General features: G+C 41.9%; 1 gene segment (V, D, J or C); it reads right to left on the reverse strand.

The window, feature by feature from the left end:
- Nucleotides 1-2,047: 2,047 nt before the first annotated feature.
- Nucleotides 2,048-19,106, reverse strand: LOC145363516 (Ig heavy chain C region-like). The segment is given in 7 exon segments: nt 2,048-2,699; nt 3,084-3,401; nt 4,274-4,591; nt 4,662-4,774; nt 5,254-5,436; nt 12,013-12,345; nt 18,950-19,106. Coding segments are annotated over 7 exon segments (1,805 nt in total).
- Between the last annotated feature and the right edge of the window lie 275 nt (nt 19,107-19,381).

The raw sequence follows: 19,381 nt of genomic DNA on the forward strand, positions 1-19,381 counted from the left end.
CTGATGTATTCCTTCAGCTGTCTATAGGTGTTGTTTTCCATTGTTTGAAATCTCAGAACCCTGATGTATGAATTGCTTGCATTGCAGCTTAGCATTCCTCTCAGCAATCGAATACTGGAGAAGTACGGGTAGGGCGGCACGGTAGTACAGTGGTAGTGCGAGCTCCAGGGACCCGGGCTCGATTCCGGGCTTGGGTCCCTGTCTGTGCGGAGTTGGCACATTCTCCACGTGCCTGCGTGGGTTTCCTCCGGGTGCTCCGGCTTCCTCCCACAGTCCAAAGATGTGCGGGTTAGGTTGATTGGCTAAATTACCCCTGAGTGTCCCGAGATGCACAGCTTAGAGGGATTAATGGGTAAATATGTAGGGATAGGGCATAGGTGGGATTGTGGTCGTTGCAGATTCGATGGGCCGAATGGCCTCTGTCTGCACTGTGGGGATTCTATGAAACATTAACCAAAATATTTGCTTAGAATTTTGGGCCTTGTCATAATTTTATGCCTTCATTTCACAAGGGATAACTCCCCTCATTTCAGAAAGTGGGTGTATTTAAATAGTGGCTTTAGACAAAGGAGAGTCCTTTGCTGTTAGTTCGGCCTCGAGTGAAGTGTATGAAAATTCAAACAGGAACATTAAATAATTATCCATGAGATGAAATTTTACTATTACCACTGGCACCAAAAATTGCATCAGCTGAATCATTGCCGACTTCACAATTCTAATAATTCAATCCATGTATCCTCATACCCTATTGCCCACCATCAGTGGGGAAACAAAAATCAGGATGCAGAAGAAACCCGAATTGCATCTATGTTAACGTTATGACTAAATCTGAATGAAGTTACAACGATAGACGTGGACGAGGACATGTTGGAATTGAGTACATGGTGAGTAGTATGCAAAATGAAGTGTTAATATATATAGACTAATATCATTAAGCAAGCGCAGTGGTGATGATTGAATGGAGCTTGCTGCGAGTTAGCATACAGACAACAGACTCTTAGATCATGTTAGTCCTCCAGAGGCTGGGAAATAGGAGGCCAGCCAGGAGAAAACGTGAAAATGTGAGGGACCTGGGTTCAATTATGGACTCGGGTCACTGTCTATGTGGAATTTGCGCGTTCTCCCCGCGTCTGCGTGGGTTTCTTCCGGATGCCCCGGTTTCCTCCCTCAGTCCAACGATGCATGGGTTAGGTTATGACTAAAACCCGGTGTTGTCAGACTTTTTACTTAGGTTGATTGACCATGCTAAATTACCCCTTCGTGTCGGGGCTGAGGAGGGGGGAATTAACAAAGAAAAAAACGTGAGTTTAAGGGGTTAGGGCCTGGGTGGAATTGTTTTAATTGCAGGGTCAGTGGCCGAATTGTCTCCTTCTGCACTGCAGTGATTCGGTGATGTGATGCATGTAGACTTGCAAGATATTTCCTGCAGCAGTTCAGAATGGTGAAGAATTAATTCATATTTCAGAACTGGAAATAGGCAGTCATAGTGATGGAGTAGAAGGTCAATTAGGATTCAGCGTTTGCAAATCGAGGTTTATGCTTTGATAGAGTCCAGTGAGAAGGATGGTGTGGTGTGGGGGGGGGGGGCGGTGCTGATCATTGCGTGCCTCCAGGGAAATTGCTACGGAATGAGATGGGTTGCATCAGAAGAATATCCTTTGGCCACAACTGAGTCAGTAAGAGTGGAAGAGACAATCAGTGGTTTTAGAGAATGATTGCAGACATAAATTGTGACCTGATGCTCTGTTTCCACCATTGCACGTTCTGTCCCCCAGTTAGAAAATTCTTGGATCAAATACCAATCACAGGAGCAAGCAAACATGTTAAGGATTCGACTGATCAGGTTCACAACGACACCAGCGTCTCAACATGTGGGCATGTGGACACTGCTGAAATGTCAGGCAGTAGGTATCACACGTTTCAACTGCAAATTCATTATTGTAGATGTTACATGCTAAGAAACCATGAAGCGGAAGTCAGAAGGTTTTCATTCTGCATTTATTGCAGTTAGCAGAGCCACATGCAAACTAAATCACAATTTCCTGCGAATTCAAAAACGTCACCAAACCCTCCAAGCAACTCTGAGTCTGATTACATATTTCTAAGTGTATTTTTTTTGTTGGATTCTAATCGGAAATATTCTGATTTTACAGGCATACTTTCAGGTATGATGAAGCTACATAATGTGCCGCTCATGTTGGGGTGACAATGATATGTTAAAATGCGATATTCAGTGACCTCGTTGCTTCAACATTTATAGCCATTGCAACACTAAGACATCCGTAGGAAAACAAATAACAGGCAAAACAGACCATGCTATGGACAGGATTGAAAACTCTCAGTTAGAACAAGTGAAACGTTAACCAATGTAGGTTTACCGTGGGATTTATTTATACTTCTGATTAAATTCGTTTGGAGGGACGGATGAACCACTAAACAGGAATAGGTGTTGCCACTGTTCCACTCCTCCGCGGTGACTTTCAACCTGCTGACAATAGAAAAGGATCCATCCCCCGCCTCACTCTCCGGTTGGCCCGGGTAACCCGAACCCAACAATGCGTCATTGACCATCCAAGCGACGTAAATATCAGCGGGATAAAAACCTGTAGCCAGACACACCAGGGTAGCTGTCTTCTCATTGCTAATCTCTTCCACTGATGGAGGCAGAAGGTAGACTTTAGGAGGATACATTTCACCAACTGTAAAGAGGATAATATTTGTTAAAGTATTTATATTCTCCAGTCTTCACAACATGTTTCTGTCTCTTATTAATAGCCTTTATGTAGAACATTATTGCTGTCCCCTATCTGAGAAAGATTAGATAATATCCTACTTGGCTAATGGTCAATTTAATGTTCCTTGTTTTTGTCGAGGTCCCATTTTGATAAAATGATATGCAGAAAATAATATTCTTAAAAATGCAGCAGGGCTGCAGGAGTGAACCATTTCCGTAGAATTCATATGGGTCATGCCAGATTTCATATTTGTGGATATTATGGTACAAGTGTTTGATATAGAAACGAGCTCATTTGTGTAAGCTTTATCACCACATCAGTGTCCGAATAAATATTATCTTTGCTTACTCTTTAGTTTGCTGGTGTACTTCTTTATTGTTGGCAATTCTCTGTTTTGTACGATGCAGGCATATTCCACTCCACTGTCCCACTCTGCTGAGGTGACTTTCAGTTTGCTCACGATACGAAATGAATTGTCAGTCAAATCCGGATCCTCAGTCTCCACTCCTTCCGTTCTCCAATCCCCATTCGCTTGCCAGGACACTCTGACATTTTCTAACTCGCTGTAAAATATCTCACAGACAATGGTCGCTGTCTGCAGTGTCCAAATCTCTTCAAAGGAAGGTTTCAGCATTTTGACGAAAATTTCCCCCTCATGGCAATGGCCTGAAAAGAATAAGGAATGTTTATTTCAATTTGCCATTGCGAAATCAAGGATATGTCGAAAATAAAGCACGTATTTGAAGGGTATAGGGAATAGTTGCATTTGCAAAATGGTCATCTTTTGGTAGTGGAATCAAGTCTTTGGAACAAAAGGAAATATGTTAATGTAATTGCTGAATTAATAAATTTAATTACTTGCTAAAATAAAACAAAGTTTGGGCGACAGCACTGCGATACCTCGCTGTTCTCAATAGCAGAAATTTTCTATGCAGGAACGGGTTGAATTCAACAATAAAACTTTCGCCTAAGTACTCTAACACAAGGAGAATGATTCATTCCTTATATTCCTTGGGACATTTAATGATACTGTAAAAATAGTTACATGTATTATTACTCCTGAGAAGACTTCCCTGAGGAAAATTAGCCTCACTGATCGTTTTCAGCGAATCAGCAGATAATGTGAGTGTCGGTGTGACTGCACTAGGGCCCGGCCCATTTCGGCCGTCATACCTCAACCTTTCTTTCCCAAATCAGTAAGGGTAACAAAAATATTACAGCAGATAATGTGGGCAACTCTGTCCCTGGTTGCTGTATGCAGTTGTTTGATTACAATCGCCAGGTAACGGTGCAGTGAAGGGAGACAAATAATTTTCGTTCCTATTTTACGCCATTGGGTGCTGACTAAGTTGAAGAAACACGTGCGTTGAGTATTAATCACTTTAAATTCAGCTAACTGCCGGCGAGTTAAGAATATATAAATTGGCTTTCATACGCGTTGTATTACTGAAATCCACAGGGATTTCATGATTGCTTGATGCGTGCAGATTTAAACAGCAAGCACTGACTTTGTGTGTATGCTGAGAAACTGCCCTTACCTTTTGGGTAGCTGATAGTTCTCGTTTGATTGGATTCTGAAGGTGGATGGAAGGCAGTACAGGTATATTTTGCTCCATTCTCCCATTCCACTTCAGGTGTAGTGAGTTGGCTACTTGTGCTAAAAGTCCCGTCCTGTTCCCTAGCCGAGGGGAAGGTGGCGATATTTGAGGTCAAATCAATGCCGTTCTTCTGCCAGGAAATGGTTATATTGTCCGGGGCGTATCCTCTTATCAAACATATGAGAGTAGTACCTCCAGAACGTTCCATCTCCTCTGGTGGTGGAGGCAGGAGGCGGAGATCGAGTCTTACTGGCTCGCCTGTAATAGAAGACCAGATGGGTTACCCTTCCCACCATAGTCATTGGAAAACAAAGCGATATACGTTTACCAGCTTTTATCTTTCCTGCCCTTTTTGATACCAGGGACGATGATTGATCCTGCTGAACAGAACAGTGGTACTCAGCCCCGCTATCCCACATTTCCACACTGCTTGTTAATCGGTTGATAGAGTCATAGAGTTTTACATCATGGAAGCAGGCTCTTCGGCCCAACATGTCCATGCCCGCACTTGATAGTCATCTTACTCATGTTAACTGTCTAAGCGCTTTCTAAAAGGCAAAACTGTACCCGCCTCTACAACTGGCAGCTTGCTCCAGACACTCACCACCCTCTGTATGTAAAATTGCCCCTCTGGACACTTTTGTATCTCTCCTCTCTCACCTTAAATCTATGCCGTCTAGTTTTAGACTCTCCTACGTTTGGGAAAAGATATTGATTATCTAGCTGATCTATGTCGCTTATTATTTCACAGACCTCTATAATAAGATCACCCCTAAGTCTTCTCGTTTCCAGAGGAAAAAAAAGTCCCTGTCTTTCCAACCTCTTTTTATAACTTAAACCATCAAGTCCTGGGAGCACCCTAGTACATCTCTTCTGCACTCCTTCTAGTTCAATAACTTTCTGTAATAGGGTGACAAGAACTGATGGTCAGGTATTGATTTCCATCCTGGATAGTGCCGTTGATTCGACCTGCTTCAGTCCTTTTCTTTCCACCCATTTCCTAAGTGATTACAACCTCAGTGGAAAGTATAGAAATTACTTCATACACCAGGGTGGCAATTTTATTGATTCGACCGAAGAATCTATTAGAAACACAGCGAGCTCTGTCAGTGAGAAACCATAGAGTCAGAATCGTGGCAATGTTTTCACAATGACCATACCGAACTTTTGGAAAGAATTTTAATATGTGATAGGATAGTGAAGTGACGTTGTGTTACTCGATGGTAATCACAAAAATCCTTCCATTTTTCTTCAAGGTGCGTTTAGTTGCATCACAAAATTTTATAAATCATTTCAACTTCACAAAGAAAAGAAAAACGTTCATTAATTAATCACAAGCAGACTTATTAAACACTCCAATGAGGTGACAGTGAAAATTTCTTATTCGACACACTCTGCCGCTTGTTCAGAGAGAGAGAAATTAGAATGGCTCATGCACCTAACCAGTATATCTTTCGGACAGTTGGAGGAAACTGGAGAATCTGAAGAAACCCTCGCAGGCAGGTGAGAGGACATGCAGACTCGGCACAGGCAGTGACCCAAGCCAGGAATTGAACTGGGTCCTTGACATTGTGGGGGAACGGTGCTAACCACAGCGCCGCAGATGAGGAAAAGGGAGAGAACTAACGAAAGAGAGAAAGAAACAAAGAGGCGAATGGCTGTTGCACCGAGAGTGTGAGCCAGAAAGGGATGCTAATGGCGATGGGCAGGCAAAGAAAGAAAAATACTCAGAGGGGGATGCAGAAGGAGGTGGATACAGATCGAAATAGTGAAAAAGTGGCATTGCTGAAAATGAAAAATTCTGTCGAAAAATTTCATCGGTTCCATTACAAGGATATCAATTAAGGGACAAAACAATAAATATAAGCCGTATCAGAAGAGCCTGCTGATTTTTTGGCACCTGGACTTCAATCATTGGAAGTGTCCCATTGAGAATTCACCAGTTGATGCTGACTAAAAGTTAATTGCCAAACATTGTTTCAAATTTGAATCAAGCATCTTGACTCTGTTTGGTCAAGACATTGTCCTGAGGAATGAAAGATAGATAGATAGATAGATAGATAGATAAATAGATAGATAGATAGATAGACAAAGACCGAGAGAAAGAAAATCAGAGACAGAGACATAGGGAGGTAGAGGGAGAGAGAGATGGAGACATTTAGATTCAGGGGAAGAGTGATGCAGAAGGAAAGGGGAGAATGTAACGAGAAGAGTGACATAGATCACAAGGATAAAGGGAGATAGGGAGGGAGAGTGTGGCAGATGGGAAGAGAAAGGCGACGAGCAGAAGGAGAAACAAAGAGAGAAGTGTAGAGAGACAAAAAATAGACGCAACGAGGGCAAGACATAGACCTTCGTCTTGACGACAGAGTGAGAAATGGAGAGTTAAAGCGATGAACACAGAGAGATAGAGAGGGATAGTAATGGACGGGCTGAGAGTGATAGGCAGACATCGACACAGACAGAGTGGATGATAAAGAATTTTTGAGGCACTATCAATGATTTCAATAGCAGAGAGTGTGACTGGATCATCATGCCTAATAAGTTTTCCAATGATCCAACCAAATAGTTATGTTTCTCTTCCCATCTGCTAACTGGTTACAGTTGACAATTTTCCCAGGCCCTGTACCGTCTTTCTGAAGAGACCTATAGCGCCAAAACAAAAAAAACCTTTAAATCCAATGATCATTTCCCTCTACTTATTCTCCTACTGACACGAATTCCACTTCGTCCATTTCCTTTCTAACAAGCAGATCCAGCAGTGCTTGATCACTTAATGGACTGGAAACTTACTGCACAACTGGGTATTGTACAATCGTGGCCATAAAAAGTTTCATTCGCGGAAAAGCAAACAGCGGAAACTGTTGTTTAATGTTCATTCGAAAAAAGCTCAATAAGAGTAAGGGCCAGTTTGTGTCAATGCAATAACGGGATGGCTGCAACAATATTTACTAAAATTCCGTGCCATCACATGGTAATGTGCTTGGTAGAACTTGCTCGTGAATTAAATAAGCCTGCAGTAAATCGTTCCAAAGCGCCATGGAATGTGTTATAGGTCAGAGCGGCTGGTGGCTGTAAATGTGCTAAAGGGCAAAATCATATAAGCATTTTAAGTATATATGGAACGGAATGTAGGCAGGGTTGAGTTGGATTTGTGAAGGGAATGAGAGGGTAACCCAAGGATGAATAAAATCAAAGAAAACAAGTAATATGTGTCCAGCTGCAATTAAATAATGTATATATTTTGTGGATGGCACAGTGGCACACTGGTCAGCACGGCTACCTCATAGCATCAGGGACCTGGGTTCCATTCCGGCCTCTGTCTGTGCGTAGTTTGCAAGTTCTCTATGTGTCAGTGCTCCGGTTTCCTCCCACTGTCTAAAAATGTGCGGGTTAGTTTGATGGGCCATGCTAAACTGACCCTGGTGTCAGGGGGATTAGCAGACTAAACATGTGGGGTTGTGAGAATAGGTCTTGTATGGATTTGTTGTCGTTGCAGCTTTGAAGGGCCGAATGGCCTCCTCATGCACTGTAGGGATTTTATGAAATTGTAGATGCCGAAAAAATATCAACTCTTTACAATAATCAAAGGGACGGTCATGAAATAACTACCTGGAAACAAGCACATGTATTAGCAGGAAGGTAGGTAATGGATTCACGATTCTTGGTTAGCATTATTCTGTGAATATTCCTCACTGATATATTCATGCCTTTGTTTTACTCATTGTTTCCTGCATGAGGATGCAAAGAATTGGATTTACTGCAGAAATCACGTTTGGCCATTTCAGGTAAATGCTAGTCAATCAAGTAGAGCATAAAGGGACTAATGCCTGTTTACTTAAACAGATTAAAGCAATGAGCACTACCACAAGAGAGTCGTACCATTTTAGCATTGTGCAAAGTAAAGAACATGAGTTGATTCAGGAGAATTTTCGATGATTGCACAATGACCATGGGGGAATTGGATTGGAACCAATCGAGTTGTTATGCTGCAGGAGTTCCTGGCTCAATAGAACAAGTTTCATTTCAGTAACTGACTCTTCTATTTTGGTGACGAAACATTGACCGTCCGCAATGTTTCCACGCCTTAACGTTCCCCTTAAAATCGGGAATTCCTCACGCATTACTAAGGAGTTCCACTGAAGAAAATATTTTAAGTTTCATGTCATCCGCCATTCTGGTGAGAGGGTCTGTTATCTGGTAAGCTTTGGCATGTGTTGCCTCCAACTGACAGCACGCAGTGCAGTTTGAGTATATTTGGTGGGATGGTCCTAATCGGGAACGATTTACAGCTTTTACTTTATAGTTTGTGGTTAGTGGTCTGTGCTGGCTGTGAACCTAGCACAAAACAAAAAGCAATCTCACTGGCAGCAATTTCCCCTTCCCCAACAAAAGTTGAAACCTGGCACTGAATCAAGGTGACATGTTGCCGTGAGGCAGCCATAGTGCTACCAAGCAGGTAGATTGAATTGCGCGAGCAGAGTAAAGCAACTCGAAGAATGAAATTAGTTAACTTACTATTCCATTCTTTTACAGAGCCAAAACAATGTTCGATTCCACGAAGGTACCCCACGAAACCAAGATACACGTGATTGTCAATAGGGACACCACACTATTATGATGTGGCATATATATTCATTTGTGAAAAAAGCACTCTTCGTGCGAAAACAAATTTGGCATTTCAGGGCCAGTAAAGATGGTGAGTAGTTAACATTTTGTCATTATGCCTCAAAAGCATACAGCTTCACCTCTTTCATCAAGATACACATTTTTCATGATATTTCGACGCCACATTAACACAATTACCCCGTATTTATTTTTCAATTCAAATTGCTATTTAGGGTAATATGTACCGAGCACCCTACGGACTATCTGACATCATTTTATATATTTTCATATTCCTCGGTGAAAGTCCAAATATCTATCCTTGAAGTGAATGAACTTGCGCCGTCTAGTGTGTTGCCTCCAACTGATAGCATGCAGTGCACTTTGAGTATATTTGGTGGGATGGTCCTAATCGGGCACGATTTCGAGCTTTTACCTTTATAGTTTTTGGTTTGTGGTCTGCGCTGGCTGTGAACCTAGCATGAAACAAAAAGCAATCTCACTGGCAGCAATTGCCCCTTCTCCAACAAAAGTTGAAACCTGGCACTGAATCAAGGTGACATGTTACCACTAACAGGTAAAATCCTCCCCATTTTGTAACATTCCAAGACGCTTGTTCCCAACTACTAAAATTTTCCACTAACCAACAACACCAAACATTAACCTACCCAAAACAAGCGACAACGTGACAACTGGATAGCAACCAAGAAAGGATTCTTCCACTTTACTACAGATTCCTCCTCTTTATGACGTGCTGACAGTTAATGTGATCTAAGATCAGGAGCCAAGATACTGAGTAAACTATTCATTCGAGCAAAGTAAGCAAATGTGCAGTAACGAGTGCGTTCAATGCATCAAAGATTTAATTGTCTACCCCAAAGCAATAAACAAGGAGATATCTGCTTACTTCATTCCCACTTTAAATGAAAATCCACTGTTGGCCCTGAAAGCACTTCAGTTCCAAACTCTGCTGCTGCTCCATACACGATTGCACACACAGCGATTTTGTTCGCTGATCAACGTATGTCTGCAAGATTTGATTCCATGTAGATAAAAAGGCTGAATTGCAGTGAAATCAGTCCACAGCGGGTGCACGGAATGGGCTCCGTGTGCAATGGGCCCTGAACAAATCTCTAAACGGTTTTGCATTTCATCCAAGTGACTTTACACTGAAATTCACAGAATAACTGTTCAAACAATCCCTAGAAACCCGAATACTTTCAGCACAATGTTTATCGTGTTCGAAATTGAAAAATAAATCTAAGCAATATTACATAAGAAGTGAATAATAAAAGCTTCCCAATGTATAACGGTTTCACACAGAGGGTAGTGGGGGTATGGAATGTTCTGCCAAGTAAGGTGGTGGAGGCAGGCACGCTGGATTTGTTTAAGAGTTACTTAGACAGGCACATGAGTGGGTTGGAGATGGGGGGATATGGGAGATTGTTTTAAATAAAGTTCATTAGCACTGGGACGTCCCTGGTAATGTATAAGGATGAGGAATGAATCTAATGTTTTTCTCTTTTAATTCACAGGTTTTAAGTCGGTCCGCCTTGTTGTCCAACGAGGGGCATATACGCGATGGGTCGTACTAGGGCTGCTATTGGAAGTTCGAGAGTAGCCTAGTGCTTCATGTCGTTAGTATGCGCTTAAGCTGGACCAGATGTTGGGCAACACGACAGCTCAGTGACTATCACTGTTTGCTGTGCAGACACATGGATTTGAGCCAGTGTCTGTGGGAGTTTGCGCATTCTCCCCGTGCTTGCGTGGGTTTTCTCCGGGTGCTCCAGTTTCCTCCCACACCCCAAAGATGTGCTATTAGGCTGATTGGAGGTAATAAACTGTCCCTAAATTAGTTTCCCTCAATGTGGAATGCCATAATCATAGATAAGGGTCATGGGTGGAGGGGGGGACTGGTAATGTTAAAATAGTGGCGTGGGCTCGTTGGGCCGAAGGGCCTGTTTCCCGAGCTGTTTTTGTTCTTTGTTCTTTGTCCCTTTCTGTCAGCGACCTTTACCCCCGACTCGAGAAGAGCAATTTAATCCCCAATCGGTCCTTCAGTGGCTCACAATTACATTGCCATCGTTAATGTCGAGAATCCAATGAGCAAAACATTTGAAGATTATATGTTTGCATTAATTTAACAGGCATTGTTTTAGCATTTTGAGTTGCGCTTTTCGAACGATACGAAATTCGCCGAGAACATTTTATATAATTAATGCTGTTTGCATGAAACTTGCCTTGCATTAATTCCATGAATTACAATCGCTCTATATCAATGACACCTCAGCAATGATAACTTTGCCGATCTAGTTCCGTTCTAAAGGAGTAAGCTTTGCAATCTGTTCAAATGATTATTTTAAACTTTCAATGTCAGTTAGGTTGCATATTTGAATATAGCGGTGTACAAAGGTAAGTTACATATCCAAATTCATATGCATTTTCTCCCCTGAACAAGACTAAACAAATATTCTGATTTTAAATATAGTAAATTGCTGGCTGATCTGAGTGACCACAATAAACTGATTCCAACATCGCTTTATGCAATTCATACCATGTCTTCGAGAAAAATAATCATTAACAATCTTGTGCGGATAACACAATTTCATTCTTTCTGATTGTGAAGTAGCTTGGTATGGCTTCTGCTCTGTTCAAGACGGCAAGAAACTGCCAAAAGTCGTGAATGTAGCCCAATCCATCACTCAAACCAACCTCCCATCCTTTGACTCTGTCCACAACTCCCGCTGCCTCGGCAAAGCATAATTAAGGACCCCACACACATGGGACATACTCTCTGCCGCCTTCTTCCGTCGGGAAAAAGATACAGAAATCTGAGGTCACGTTCCAACGGACGCAAGGACAGTTTCTTCCCTGTTGAATGGATGATCTTTGTCTGCACCCGAACTATGGCTGTTACACTACATTCTACACTCTCTCGTTTCCTTGTCTATGAACTGTATGCTTTGTCTCTATAGCGCACAAGAAACAAAACTTGTCACTGTATACTAACACATGTGACAATAAAAGATCAGATCAATCAAAATCAAATAAAACGTAAAAAAAGGCTCAATTACCAGTAATCACCGTCAACTCGGTGCCACCTCCGAAGTATTCATCGGTTATAAGCCATGATGTTGTATATGGTCTACAGTAAAACGTGCCACTGTCTTCAAATTTTAGATTCTCGATACGCAGAGAAAATGTGTTTTCTTCTGCGTCGACTGATTCCTCGTAGCGCCCGCCAATCGATATGACCTCCCGCAATTCTGAGCCAGGTGCTATCCAAGACCAGTGGGTGGTGTAGAGTGGGTTGGAATTACCAGAGAAGACACAGTTGATGACCAGTGATTCGCCAACCGCCTTCGTTGCCGTCCGTGGTGTTTGCCGCACTCGTATGCAGAAAATGTCTGAGGGGCAAAAAAAAAATTTCGAACCAATGTATTATATTAAGAGCAACCTAATTTCAATAATGCAGACAAGGCTGAATATTTTCTTCATGAAACTAGCATTAAATCTCTATAATTAACCACACTTACTTGATAATAAGGCTAAAAAGATTGAACACCAGAAGGTATTCATTTTTACTTCAGTGGGCAACAGTTCAATGGGCACAGTGAGTACCGGACTGCGGAACTGCACATCGGAGAGCCCACCTTATACATCTTGAAGACTGACCTAATTTGAGTAGGGCGGACTGAGGGACCAATCACGTTTGTGGTGTGCTAATACTGGGCTTCACGTCAATATTTACTTGTAGGTACCCGCCTCAAATTAATCTAATATTGGTGGAAATAGCAAGAATGCTAATCCTGTTGGGTTTCTATCCACTGGGCTGATTTGATTTGGATATGTTTCTACTTTGTTATTTTCCTGATGTTGTAACCTTGCAACTGGGCTTGTGTACGAGATTGTCACAACAGATAGATGAAAAAGCGTTAATTCAATAATTATTGTGGAAGCATCGAAATTGCAACTTCGATTAGTAGTTGGAAGTATCCCGCGGGATTCTGTTTCGGGGAAATCTGTGGAATTCCCTGCCCAGTGAAGCAGTTGAGGCTACATCAACTTTTCTGAAGGCAAAGTAAGACATATGTTTGAACAGCAAAGGTTCATGGTGGCCGGGCGGGTAACTGGAGCTGAGTCCATGAAAATATCAGCCATGATCTTTTTGAATGGTGGAGCCGGCTCGAGGGGCCAAATCGTCTATTCCTGCTCATGGTTCTGATGTTCTTATTTAAAGCTTCATTTCACTGCGAATAGCAATGATTGGAGTCTGAGGCTAAAGAGAGTGCGGACGACATTTGAGCAGCATAAAAATAGCAATGAGGTATAATGAAATGTTCAGACCATTAACGGGAAATTGGCAAAATGGAGCAATGAGTTCGACCCTGTAAACGGAAGTCAATATCACTTTATGCGATTTGAATGAGATTTCTAAAGTGAAGAGTAGTTAATATCCTAGGAATGGAAGTGGGTAGGACGCCCAGAGCAAAAAACTGAGTTCACAAAACACAGGTTCACACAACATGAAATGTTGGTAAGTCTGTAAAAAGGCACACAAGAAATTGCATCAAAGCTGGGACAAAACATAAAAGTGAAACATAATCTTAGCTCGATAGAAAATCTGCTTAAGACTCCACTTCTGTGAGCAGCATTCTACTTCACCCTCCAGTGTCAAAACTGCGTCTTCATAGTTTGCACAGCACAGTTTCACCAGGATGTCATCTAACATGAGGAAATGTAATGTTCGAAATAAGATTTGAAAATTTAGTTTCTGTTTATACAAGCAAATTTGATTATATAAAAGGAGAAATTATTCAGTCCTTCGCGTTTGTTCATTCATTTTGATCACAGCTGACCATCAAATTCAATATCTTATTCCCGCCTTCCCACAATATCCCTTGATACATTTAGCCCCATGAGCTGTATCTAATTTCTTCTTGAAATCAGATATTTTCGCATGAACTACTTTCTGTGGTAGCGATTTCCTCAGATTCACCAATCTCTAGGTGAAGAAATTTCTCCTTAACTTAGTTCCAGAAGGTTCATCAGTATCCTCAAACTATGAACCGTAGTTTTGCACTCCTCCCAGCATTGGGAACATTCTTTCAGAATCTACCCTGTGTAAATCGGTTAGAATTTTATAAGTTTCAATGAGATCCCATCTCACACTTCTAACCTCTAATGGATATAATCCTAACCGAATTATTAGCTTCCCATATGACAGGCCTGTTATTCCAGGAAGTAAATTGGTAAAATGTCACTGCACTCCCTCTATAGCAAGGACATCTTTCCTCAGAAAAGGACACTAAAACTGCACAAGGCCCATATTGGAGACGAGTTGAGGAGGAATAGTTTAAAATGAACAGCTTCCAGTAACTGAGGGCTCAGGGAATCAGGCTCCATTCACCTACGAACAAGGGTAATACATTTATAACAGATGATAACAGAAATATTGTTACTCGGAGGGTTTTGCGGCCATGGAAATATTTCCCAGATTTAACTTTTCATGTCCTGACTTTGCATCACAGTTGTCCTATTGGAAATTCACAACATGAAACATTAACTATATCTCCCGTTTCACAGATGCAGCCGGAGCTGCTGAGATTCCCAGAATATTCTGATGTTTATTTATCTATTTGTCTCAAATTTTAAACAGCTGTGTTATGTTACATATGGAAAAAAATAAGAATAGCATAGAACCTCTAATACAGATCCATGTTAAACTGTATATATTCCTCCAGTTTGAGAAAAATAACCTTCAATCTCTAAGTCTATCAGTTCGAAGATTCTGTACCCATGTTGCACATTTCCTTTTGATTCGCGACCTTTATTCTGCTGGAAGAAACCTTCTTTTCCTCTTCAAACTTTTTTTTCCAAGTCAATGTACACCTCTCTCCGTTATCTGATCAGCAATTTAAAAAAAAATGACTAGCTGGAACAATTCTTCTGCTAACATGTTACGTTCTATTCAATCTATCAAGCACTGGAACTGATCATTTCCATCGACTCCCTCTATATGGACTGTAGGTTTCCAAAGCAACACTTTGACAGTGAGTGTTGCTAGACACACAACTCTGCAAAGTATGATAACGCTGTTCATTACAGAAGCTGAGATGGTAGAATTTGATGCCATAGAAACTCCCTATGCGATTTCAAAAGGGGAAATTAGGTAGATGGCTATTTTAAAGACAAAAAGTTAAACAAAGCATGGACTATTGCTTCTACATATCCCTTAAAGCCAGTGGATTCACCGGTACGAAGAACAAAGAACAACCCAGCACGGGAAACAGGCCCTTCGGCCCAACGAGCCCGCGCCGCCGCATCTTCCTACACCTACCCTGCCCTGTGTGTATGTGAGTGGAACCCCTAATGTAGCCAGGTTCAGGGGAGAATAGCGTAGGGTCAATTTGGTACACCAATCAGCCTAAGAGCACATCTTTGGGGTGTGGGAGGAAACCGGAGCGCCCGGAGGAAACCCACGCAACCACAGGGAGAATGCGCAAACTCCCACAGACACCGGCCCAAATCCATGTATCTGCACAGCTAGCAGTAATAGTCACTGAGCTGCTGTGGTGCCCATCTGCTGGTCCAGGATTTAACACACACAACGACACGAAGTACAGAGTCCACTATTATTGTTATCAGCTTGGCAGAGGAATATTATATATAATGTAGTTCACATCACTGAAGGAGCACGCCAGAGTTTTCACTGTTCGGGAAAACCAAATGTCCGGCCGAGAAAGTATACATGCTGGGATTTTTTCACTAGCAATAATTAAATTCATCCAATTCATACTAGGATGGAAGAAGTCAGATTATGCTTTCTACCAAGATTTCAGCTGGGGAAATTGCTAAGTATCTGGAAGGTTTTAACCTCTGGGAGCAGAGAAAGCAGGAGCTGGCAATCTGGTCCTTCAAAACTGTCGCAATATTGAATACAGTCATGACTGATACATGCGATGGCAATTTCTCCTGTCCCAGTACTGGATTATAAACATTTTTTTTTAATTCATTACATAAATGTAATGAAAAAGGTGATTGTGTGATTCGAATAGAAAGGTTTGAATGAGGGCTGAAGTCAATTATGGAATAGAATCATAGAACCCCTCTAGTGCAAAAGGTGGCACTTTGGCCCATCATGCCTGCAGTGACAACTATCCCATTCAGGTCCTATCCCCATAACCCCACATATTTATCCTACTAAACATAGCATCATAGAATCCCTACAGTACATAAGGAGGCCATTCGGCCCGTCAAGCCCAATCAGGTCCTATCACTGCAAGTCCATATATTTACCCTCCAATCTCCTTAACATTAAGAGACAATATAGCTTGGTCAATCCACTCTAACCTGCATATCTTTGGCATGTGGGAAGAAAACGGAGCACCTGGAGGAAATCCAGACAGAGACGGGGAGAACGTGCAAACTCCAAAAGACTGTCACCGGAGGCCGGAATTGAACCCAGGTCCCTGGCAGTGTGAGGCAGCAGTACTAACCATTGTGGCACCGTGCCACACAAAAGCACCTCAGCCAATCACCAAAGAGGGCACCTGCATTTGAAGCGGGGGCGTCTTGACCTGAAGTCAAATGTTCAGTTACTGAGTTGTATCCTGACATTAAACTATAATTACGATTAACGAGACACAGCTGCAAACCAGCCAGGGAGGTATCTTGGATTGATGAAAGGCAGAATCTCTATGCATAAAGATAACCAACCTCTGGAATGTTAATCCCGTAAGGAAATGGAAAAAATGTGTTTAAATGCTGTAAGAAATTGTTGGCTTTCCAAAGAAGGGATGAATAAAAGCCGCAGAATGATCTCCCTTTTACTTCCATTTGGAAAAAATCTCGCTGACGTTAACCATGCAATTACTAACCCCACTGAGAGTCACACTGAGACACCAGGCCAATCCGTGTGCAATATCACGAATAGTCACACTGTTCTCTTCACATTTACACCAATTTTAATTTTTAGTATTAACATTAAAACAAGGGAAACAAACTTCACACTGCTAATTCTAAAAAAAATCAATGTTCGAAACCCAGTAAGCTGAATCATAGAATCCTACAGTGCAGAAGGAGGTCATTCGGCCCATAGAGTCTACACCGACCACAATCCCACCCAGGCCATATCCCCATAACCCATGCATTTATCCTAGCTCACCCGCCTGACACTAAGGGGCAATTTAGCAGCAGTGCTAACCATTATACCATCGTGCCGCCCGAAAGCAATCTTACTACTGATTTTTTCCAACTCCTCCAACACGTTCGAGATAAATATGCATCCAATTTCCATTAGGGTTCAAATTTCTTGGATACCTACTCCTACTGATCAGTTTTCATGCTAGAACAAAGCGAAAAAAAACTAGTACAAGCATATCCAGGATTCTTACATCTCGCGGCAATGATGATGCTTTTGTCAAGTTACACTGCAACTTGGCATTCCGCCACAGGCCACCAACCTTGAATCGAACAACCACGTATGTATTAATTCAAATGGCGAGCTTTTACCAACGCGCACAAATATATCATTATTGCTGGTTGTGACGGCAAACAACCCTCACAGCCTCTACTTTGAGATGTGATGAGTTTTTTTTAAGTTAAAAGATGTGTCATTTACAAATGTGTCAATTCATTAACACTGTAATGAAGTTGCTGTGAACATCATCTAGTTCCAGGCTCCAGCGCCTGCTCGCAAACAAAGGAGGATAATTTAGCACGGCCAATGCACTGAACCCGCACATCTTTTGGACTACGGGAGAAAACTGGAGCAGCCAGGGGAAACCCAAACAGACACGGGGAGAACTTGCAAACTCCACACAGACAGGGACCCAATCCGGGAATCGAATGTAGGTCTTGGCGCTGTGAGGCAGCAATGCTAATCATTGTGCCGTGAAGAAAGGCGCTACATTAATGTTAGTTATACATTTCTAATTGGCGTTCATTTCTAAATCCATCCATGCAAACTCAGTTTGTAAATACCATGTACACCGGTTAAGACTGCATGATATTTGACAATTATATACTGCCTGGAGATCAGCCAATTAACTTTGGCGGTGTCCACCGCAACGCACGGCTGGGGTTCACCCCGCAGTCACTTTTAGCCGAACGTTTCTGTATCAGAAGGGAACTGAAAAAGGAACTGAAAGTAAAATGCCAGCGATGCTGGAAAACTAAAATAATAATAAAAAAAACCGCATGAGCTGCGCAGGTCCCTGAGCATCTGTGATGAGGGAAACAGGGTTTCACTTTAAGGCAAATTTGAACATTTATTTGACGATTACTTGCATCATTGGGAAGATGCCATATGACAGGAGGGTCTTTCTGTGAATGTCTGTTCCTCTGTGAATAGGTGGCACCCATGGCGGTGAAGAGTATCCAGCCATTACCATCACTGTGATCTTGAAGCAAATTGCTGGTATTTATTTCTCACGTGGTTTCAGTCCAACACACCAAAACGCAATCTCCACATTGCGTTAATGTGTGAAGCTATGGGCAGTTCTGTCTCGTTCACTGTTGATTTCACCTTTGATCATTGGCCAGAAAGTGAAATAAAATGTTGTATGGACAAGACAGCAACACGAGCGACTGAGGCTGTCTGCACACAGAATTGTCTGAAAAATACTTCTGTGGCTCCATATTTAAATGTTTGTCCATAATTTAAATCGTATTTGGCTGTGTTTCAAGATCCATATTTCATACATCATCTGCCCATACATAGAAACCCGACAATGCAAAAGGAGGCCATTCGGACCATCGACCCTGCAGCGACCACAATCCCATCTAGGTTGGATTGTAACCGCACATATTTACCCTGCTAATCACTGACACTATGTTCAATTTAACATGGCCAATCAACCAAATGTAATTCATTCCATTTAACTGATTTGTGATAACCCTGGATTAGCACATAGCTGGGCCTAAAGTCTCCGAATGTGAGTGTCCACAAATTCCTTCGCCACACTCACTGGATTGTGTGCATCTGTACTTCTGTCACATCAAACCTACCAAAAAGAATCCCATTTATGCCAACAATCTGTTTCTTATTTATGGCCAATCTTTTGTCCATGTCAACATGATACTCATTCAACCACGAGCTTTCATTTTCTGCAGCAATATTTGATGTTGTAACTGAGCAAATGTTTTCTATCTTGCACGCATACATTGCATTCATCAATTCACTTTATCCACAAGACATGTGACTCATTGAAATAATTCTGACAATTACATTAAACATGATTTCCATTTGACAAAAAATGTTAATTCTGCATAATTCACTTGTCTTTTTTCCCTCATGCCAGGTTCTGCCGTATTTGATGGTAGCTTTTAATTCTTGCCGTCTGATGGATGCTAGGCTAGCTGACCTGTCCCACTCTACGTTCAGTGCTGCCGCGTTTTGTAGATTTTTTTTCGCTATTTTCCAAACTAACTGAACCTTCC

Source organism: Carcharhinus amblyrhynchos, unplaced genomic scaffold (assembly GCF_965287045.1).
Source record: "Carcharhinus amblyrhynchos unplaced genomic scaffold, sCarAmb.v2.hapA scaffold_39, whole genome shotgun sequence".
Classification (NCBI taxonomy): Eukaryota; Metazoa; Chordata; class Chondrichthyes; order Carcharhiniformes; family Carcharhinidae; genus Carcharhinus; species Carcharhinus amblyrhynchos.